Source organism: Anoplophora glabripennis, unplaced genomic scaffold, assembly GCF_000390285.2.
Source record: "Anoplophora glabripennis isolate ALB-LARVAE unplaced genomic scaffold, Agla_2.0 scaffold343, whole genome shotgun sequence".
Classification (NCBI taxonomy): Eukaryota; Metazoa; Arthropoda; class Insecta; order Coleoptera; family Cerambycidae; genus Anoplophora; species Anoplophora glabripennis.
Genome location: NW_019416439.1, coordinates 547972 through 556828, shown reverse-complemented (window position 1 = coordinate 556828; position 8857 = coordinate 547972). Strand labels below are relative to the sequence as shown.

The window sequence follows — 8857 nt, the reverse complement described above, 5'->3', positions numbered from 1 at the left end:
ATAATGATGCCTCGAACATAACCTAAAATTCCTTTCGTAGTATTTAAGGTTTTCAAACTGTTTTTTAATATATATTTATATTTTTAAATAATGGATCAACAGCATTATAATGATATAGTGTCTATTATAAGAAAATATCGCGGTCTAACGCAGGATTGTATGAAACTCTTAATACAGAAATTTCCACAGTAAGCTAGTTAAATAGTCATGAAAAACAACTTGAAATAACTAGTTATTTTTGTAGGGACAGTTATGATACTTTATATAGCATTTTGTCATTGGAATATCAAAAACGGATGAAGTGCAGTCATGTTAAAAATCAAATGAATAAAAACAAATATTGGGATTTGTACAAACGGGGTGTAGAGGATGACAATAACCCTGGAATAATAATTCGAATGGCAGCTCAATTTGACATAGCTCCTTGTCTAGTAGCAAAGTGCATCCTTAATAAATATTTCGAAACATTAGAAACTTCAGGGGATAAAGATCAATCCTCTGTAAATATTAATATTTATTTAAGAGATACTTGTTTAATACAGAATATGGACTTAGCCTATGAAATATTTTTAGTAAGATAATAAAACTTGAGATATTTTAAAATTAACTACATTATATATTTTAGTGCACTCTCTATGATAATATCTACAGTCCACTGACGGAGACTATGAAGGCGTAAGGTCTTACTTATTGAAATTTTAAGTGTGTGCAGCTAATATTTTTTAGATCTTTAGGTCAGCAATATGAAGTAAAATTATACAAGGAGGCAGTGGCTCTTGGGCTGGCATTTAGAGATGAAGAGCATTTAAGAAAAAATGGCTATGACAAAACGCCTGATTGTAAACTAGAAGTGCCTGTAGCGATGGACGGATTTGTGATAAATTGGATAGAAAGCAAGGCACTCTTCGGAGATGAAGATGCTCATAAGGATTATATGAAGAATCAGTATTTAAGTTATTGGAACAGGTTAGTGCAGCACGTTTTATAATATATTCTACAATATGATTTTCTTATCTGAAAAAAAAAACAAAATTCGTATTACTGAAACTAATAAAAAGAGTCGGCATTTTTTTTTCATTAAATGATTTTGTATGTCTGGGTTTTTGGGCTATTACAACTTGGTAAAAAAGGAAAAATTACAAATACTTAATTAACAAAGCATACATATTTTTATTTCAAGTGAATGTTATCTTCTGCAGTTTCAAGATTGTTTAATATTGTAATATAGAACTTATCCAAAAAAAAATTTTGGATGTACAGGGGACTTTTACAAATACAATTTTGTAAAGAAAAAATCAGAAAGGGCAGTTCGAAAATGATTTAAAAATACACTTCTGCACGACGTGTAAACACATTTGCGTCCGTCTTACTCGGTTTTTACGAAATAACACAAATGTTGTCTTGGTTCACCATAAATTAAAACAATATCCATCAACTCTGAGTTGCTATACACTCGAGCCATTTTTGACACTAACTACTAAAAAACTATTGTAAACACCACAGATAACAGGTAAACACTAACGCAACGATTGTAAAATCAGATTTCAGTATTCGGAGTCGCTGAGGCCGTGTGGCTCTCCGCGTGTATTGCGAATGACGCTAGAGACTACTACAGTTGTCCAGCTATGTAATGGTTGAATGTACTACAACTTTAATAATTTTTTTTTCAGAAACTAAGGATTTTAGAAAATTTTTTTTGAGATATTAACTCCATTTCTCATGCTGCATCTATTCCCAAATTTTTTTGAATAAAACAAATGAAAATACTGTTTTTTTTCCAACCAAACAAATTATCTATGAACTTAGCAACATGTAGCGCCAGTTCACGAACGAAAAAACTATTTAATCTCGAGTTGGAAATGCTATTTTTATACTAGATATACAGGGTGTCCGGTAAGTACCTCCTAATCTCTTGGGAGTGTATAGGGGAGGTCAAAATAAAAGTAGTCCTTCCTATAATTTTTTTTCCTAATGTGCCCCCTAACGGAGTTATGGGGGGTCAAAGGGGTACCTAGAAATTAACGTTTAGGGTTATAACTTTGAAACCACCCTGTATATTTTAATAAAATTTTCGTACGTTGTATTACACATGGAGCTCTACGATTTGATGCTAAAATCAACTTTTTGCTATTATCAGGTGTCCAGAAACGGACTGGCCCTATCACAATTTTTCTCAAAATTTTGACAGAAGTAATTTTATCAAACTGAAAATATTATTATTAGATACTCTGAAGGTTTTTCTTTAAAAATGGTACTCTTTATTTATTTCGAAAAAATGAACGGTTTGCGAGATAAATCGGTTTTGAAAAAAATTGGTAACAAATACAACAACAATTAAAATTTATTTTTTTACAATAAAATCATTCCCGCTAGTGCCAGCCTACAGATTCACCATAAACATTTACTGGTGGTGAATTAAGGGAATGAATAATGCCGTTTCTTGTAAAATCAACATCTATGACCAAAATACATCTACAAATTATTATTGCTCTTGTCTCCATGGAGTTCTTTTCTATTGTTTTCGTTGTTAGACCCTGTTGATTTTAAAGTACTTGTCAAAGGCGCGTGACAGAATAAAAATTCAATTTTATTGTGGTATTCGTTTTAAGCCGTTAGAAATAACATTTAAAAATGGAAGAATATTCCTGTGCAGAATATGCTGATATGCACCTAATTTATGGGGAAGCATTATGCAACTCCGTGGAGGCAAGAAGACTTTATGAGGAAAGGTTTCCGGGTCGACATTTGCCGAGTCCAAAAACTTTTGAAAGAGTTGATCGTAGTTTAAGAGAAACAGGTAAAAAAAAATAGTGAAAAACGTTAGTGAAACTAATTTCTTCCGAATCCTTTATTTAGGAAGCTTTTTGCCACGCCGTGGTGGAGCAGGAGCCCCGAGGAGAGTACGAGACCCTCATGTAGAGGAACAAATATTGGAAGACGTTGCTAATAATCCTTCAAATAGCATAAGGAAGCTTGCGGCGCAAAACAATGTTACAAAATGGGCTGTACATGAAACTCTGAAAGAACAATTGCTTTACCCGTACCACATCCAAAAAGTACATGCTATGTCTCCAGATGATTATCCAAAAAGACTTCAATACGCCAATTGGTTTTTACAGCATCATATTCGGAATCATAATTTTGGTACATCTATTTTGTTCACCGATGAAGCAGGTTTTACAAGAGACGGCATAATTAATTCGCATAATCTACATGTCTGGGATGAAGAAAACCCTCACGCTTTAGTTCAAACTCGCTACCAACAAAGGTTTATGGTGAATGTGTGGGCTGGCATTATCGGGAATCATTTGATTGGTCCATTTATTCTGGAGCAAAGACTTAATGGTGCTCTTTATTTGCAATTTTTAGAGGAAAATCTAAATATTTTGTTAGAAGAAGTGCCCCTTCAAATAAGAACTGAAATGTGGTACATGCATGACGGTGCACCACCCCACTTTGATCGTTTAGTACGTCAACATCTGACGAATGTTTTTGGTGATCGATGGATAGGTCGAGGCGGACCTGTATTATGGCCACCTAGGTCGCCCGACCTAAACCCATTAGACTTTTTTCTGTGGGGTCATTTAAAAAATAACGTTTATTCAACACCCGTAAATAGTAGAGAGGAACTTCTGCTGAGGCTAACACAGAACTGTGACCATCTCCGCAATAATCACGGAATATTATTTCAAGTGCACCGGGAAAACATTCGTAGGATTAGAAAGTGCATTGAAGTACGGGGTGCTCATTTTGAACATCTACCGAAGTAACATTTAGGTACCTTTGTTCATTGTTGAATGTTCTTTGTTGCATGTCTTGTAAGTAAGTTATTTTTCAAATGTTATTTTTAATTGGTCACTACTTGCTCATAAAGTATAGCCAACCCGTTCAAAGATTTCTGGACTTGATAAAGTTAAAGAAATTAAATGCATGAAATAATATGTAAAAAAAATAAATTTTAATTGTTGTTTTTGTTACCAATTTTTTTCAAAACCGATTTATCTCGCAAACCGTTCATTTTTTCGAAATAAATAAAGAGTACCATTTTTAAAGAAAAACCTTCAGAGTATCTAATAATAATATTTTCAGTTTGATAAAATTACTTCTGTCAAAATTTTGAGAAAAATTGTGATAGGGCCAGTCCGTTTCTGGACACCTGATAATAGCAAAAAGTTGATTTTAGCATCAAATCGTAGAGCTCCATGTGTAATACAACATACGAAAATTTTATTAAAATATACAGGGTGGTTTCAAAGTTATAACCCTAAACGTTAATTTCTAGGTACCCCTTTGACCCCCCATAACTCCGTTAGGGGGCACATTAGGAAAAAAATTATAGGTAGGACTACTTTTATTTTGACCTCCCCTATACACTCCCGAGAGATTAGGAGGTACTTACCGGACACCCTGTATAATTTTATGTTCAATTTAGTTCAAAATGAACTAGTATATAGCGAATTATTGCTTTTATACATATAAAAGTACATGCATTGTTGTTGTCTTTAGGCTATATTTCACTGAGGCTGGTACAGCCTGGCAGGTGCAGCCAAGTTTGAAACAATAAAGTAACCTTGCACTAGACAAAATAATATCACAACTATTGATTAGTATCTAAGACTGTACAGTCAACATGGGCAGTCTCATGATACTAATAGACAGAAATCTATTGGCGTACAAGTACCCGCACGATTGGACCCGCTTTAAAATGTAAATTAGTACAAACCAGGCTTGTGCCACCTTACCCAGGAGGGAACCAGCGCATATATCAGCCAGTGTGATTTGTTGCACTAAGTTTCAAACTTGGTTGGACCAGCTTTACTGAAATCCGGACAATTGCAATTGCAATTAAGTTAGTTGATAAGAAAGTCCATGTAAATTTAATGTTTGTATTAAGAAAATCATATAAAACATGTTATAAAGAGTTCTAATCTTTCACAACTTTATTATGTGACTACCACAGTACAGTATTTAGAAAATTGACATTTAGACACAATATTATTTAACGATTTTGATACGTTAGATTTCTGTTTTTGTATTAATTATATTTAGACATATCATTTTTAGTTATTATTTTGGATGATTATTTATTACTAGCTATTTACTAGATATTGTTAATGCTAGTCGTCAAGGCATGTAGCCCGTAGAGTAGTTGTTTTCCATAATATCAACAGTTAGGAATATTGTCTGAGAGGTTAAAAATCTTACATGTGTAGATTTTTGGTATAGAACATTGTTTGACTGCATTTGATAATAAAATAAGAAAAGGAAAATGAAATTATTTGAATTAGCTTAATATCTTTATACCTAATATAATAAAAATAACAATATATTTTTTTAAAAAGATATAAAAGATTTATTTTCCTCAAACACAAAAATAGTATTTTTCTACAAGAGATCATATCATATTGACTAGGTCTTACTTTCACATATACACGTAGAAAAATTATATTTACTTAATGTACTTATATTTTAATAATGTATAGAAGTGTTAGAGAAAATAAAATTATATTGTGACTAAATTAAACAGGATGCTGAAGGTGGCACTAATAACATGATTTTTTTTTGTAAATCTTTAAACCATAACAAATTATTACATAAATTTACCACGTTTCTTAGTTTTGTGGATTTATTTGCTCAAGCGTAACAAGAATTTCAGGTCATCTCTTGACAATTAATTTTGTTTTTATGAACTATTAAAATTGTCTTAAAATTGGACTTAAGAATATTATGAAATCATTGTTTGTCATTATTTCTTGTACCTTCATTTTATTTTCTTTTACTTGAAATATATTTAATATATTTTACTGTGACAATATTCAATCATCTTCCATATTTAGGCGTTCTGTGCAGTTTTTATATGGGAAGCAGTTTAATTAATTTTTTGGTGTTATAGAGTAGGCATTACAAAAAACATCATTAAATTAATACCAAGAAATTTACACCAGATTTACTTTTTCCATAGTTATATTTTTAAACTGTGATTCATTGAATTTAAAATTTCCGAGCATGTTTCATATTGTTTATTCTATCATGCGTGACAAGCTTTTCAGGTCACTTGGTGTTAATTTTCTTTGAAATAACGTCAATCTTGAAAAAATAACCATATCTAAACCTAAACTCCTTGGAATTGAGCTATTTCTAGAATTGTTATTGTTTTCATGAACTATTTTTTTTAATGCTATTTTTAGTAGCCGTTCCTTTCATGTGTTTTTATTTGACTCAGTTTTTATTTTCTTCGGCTAATGTAAAAACAATGGTCACATTAACTACACTGTGTTTACTAATCAATCATTCCCTGAGCATTGTTCCTGAACAGCATAATTTTATTAGTAATAGGTGATTATTTAGTAAGAAATGAGTTTTAATAATCCAAATTTAAATTTTACTGTTGAGGTTTTGTATCTAAAAGAACAAGTAAAGTTAATGCGTCAATATTATACTGGAAAAGTTAAGAAATTTTTAGAGAATAAGAACTTGTTGATAACTAATCACTAAGTAAGCCCAATCATATTTGACCTCATCTAATTTTAATAATATAATAATACATTATAAAATTAATGTAAAAAATTAAATAGATGTTGATTTGCACATTTCGATGCGTTACTACAAAAACATGCTATCTCAAATTTAGCTTGGAAAACATGCTATCTAAAATTGTACTTGAAAAACATGCTATCTCAAATTAAGCTAGCATGTTTTCCAAGCTTAATTTGAGGTAGCATGTTTTCCAAGTACAATTTTAGATAGCATGTTTTCCAAGCTAAATTTGAGATAGCATGTTTTCATAGTAACGTGTCGATTTAAGTTAACTTACAGCTATACCTTTTCTGTATATAAATTAAATGTCAGAGAGTGTATTAAGTAAATATATATCTTAAATATCACTCTGATCGGGTATTTTTATGACATTTTATTTTCTAGGTTTGGACCAGGTTTAGTCATTTATTGGTTTGGATACTTGGAAAAAATTGTTGAACCTAGTGATAAGCGATTTATTATCAGAGACCACTTGCCCACAAATATTATACATATTTCATCTTCTACATTTAGTAAGAACCTCAAAAACAGGATATAACATTAATTTTTTCTTGGAAAAGTAAAATACAGTTTGTGCTCTGTAAGAAAATAATGCAAATAATTTGATAGGTTTTAGGGAATTACCCTGCAAGTCAAAGTTTGCATTGTATTATTAATTCAACCAATATCATATGACATTCATCATTCTCCACATTCCAAGAATTTTGTTTTCTTGCAGTAGATATATCCCTGATTTTTTATGTATAATATAATTCTCTACTACCTATAACAAGAAAGAATATTTTAATAAATATTTGAATTTTTGTTTTTAATGGTAAAATATTGTTTTTTTTTTAATTGTTGCAAATTATTACCTATACTTCGCGGTCGAAATTATTGAGATTGACTCAGACGTAACAACAAAACACTATTGCCATAAAGCATATAAAATATAAAATGATTTTTATAACGGTTCAATATTATTTGTCTTGCATTAAATGATGTGCCGCTCTCCATGTACATTGATGGGATCTATAATCGTCTATAGACTGAGTTACACTGAACGTCGATCTACCTTCTATCTCTGTCTACTGCATTTAATACTTTTAGAGAAATGCTTTTTTAGTGGGTGTAAACAGTTGTACAAAGTACTTGATTTAGCCGACGTTAGAAACGCCACAGGATAAGCGTACGCGAGGGGTGCTAATTCCGTGGCTATAATAAATTTATAAATTAAAAAAATACAACCTGGACATTTTAAGACATAGTAATATTTAAAATGGATCAAAGTGCGGGTTGTAGCAAATTGGTTGTTGCTCATAAACGCCCTAAACTATTCGATGCGGAATTAATAATGGTAAAAAACTTATATGAATGAATTCGGGCGTGAAACTCTTAATACAAGTGTAAGTGAAGCTGTTGACATGTGTAGTTTGTTGACAAAAGTATCCGTTGTTACTGTTTACCTTTACCGTGGGATAAAAAACAGTGTAGAAGTAAATCCAAAGAAGAAAAAAGTGGAAACACAAGGGAGGGAGAAAATAGAAGTCAATAATGACGCGAAATACTCCATACGTAGGAAAATTCTTGGATTTTTCTCTAGAAATGAAATACCAACGATAAAGAAAATTCAAACTGCAATAGCGAAGATGAGGATATTCTTAAATTTTCTGATAAGGGTCTTAGAAGAATAATGCATGACATGAATTTTCGATATTTGAAACGGAATCGGAATAGTATGCTTGTAGAAAAAGAGGAGCCAATTAAAAACAGTGATATGTGAAAATTTTGCTATATGTATAGTGATAGTAACGTAAAAGTATGATAGTGAAGTGAATGTGTGGCAGTGAAGTGAAAGTGAGACAGTGCAGGCAAAATGTGACAGTGATAATATTTGTGTGAGATAATTATGATAAAATATGTAAATACTTAAATATTTTAATAGGCAACGTTACAATATCTTGCGGCGGCATAAGCCTAGCGGTTCTATAGAAAACACTTAAAATTTCAAAACAAAATATCGCTAAAATATTTATAAATTTTTCTTGATAAACCTCTAAAAATAACAAATGTTATGTTTTATTTTTTTTACATATTTTCTATATCTTGTCACCTTTTAAACAGATACATCTATGGATTTTTTATCTCTGCACGCTTCATTTTCCTTACTAGTTTATATTGTAGGTACTTAAATAACACAAAAAATTAAAATACTTTTGTATATGGTAGCTATTTTTACTTTGCAGATGGGATTTTTTTTTAACTATATTATATATATACATAAATATGATTACATCAGACTAGTGTTTAACTACATTTACAATAAAATATAACTACAAGT

General features: G+C 31.0%; 1 protein-coding gene across 1 annotated transcript; it reads left to right on the top strand.

Annotated features, from left to right (window-relative positions):
• The first annotated feature begins 6 nt into the window (after positions 1–6).
• LOC108908453 (uncharacterized protein C15orf41 homolog) lies at positions 7–7351 on the top strand. The gene is made up of 5 exons (XM_018712492.2): positions 7–188; positions 245–572; positions 626–675; positions 727–966; positions 6922–7351. Exons 1-5 carry the CDS (start codon positions 91–93, stop codon positions 7073–7075), a joined length of 870 nt encoding a protein of 289 aa, XP_018568008.1. The 5' UTR covers positions 7–90; the 3' UTR covers positions 7076–7351.
• The last annotated feature ends 1506 nt before the right edge of the window (positions 7352–8857 follow it).

Coding starts and splice junctions, on each gene's coding strand:
- LOC108908453 (XM_018712492.2), top strand. CDS start 91: ATGGATCAACAGCATTATAATGATATAGTGTCTATTATAAGAAAATAT. Junction 189..244: donor TTAATACAGAAATTTCCACA/GTAAGCTAGTTA, acceptor TTATTTTTGTAG/GGACAGTTATGATACTTTAT. Junction 676..726: donor CTGACGGAGACTATGAAGGC/GTAAGGTCTTAC, acceptor AATATTTTTTAG/ATCTTTAGGTCAGCAATATG.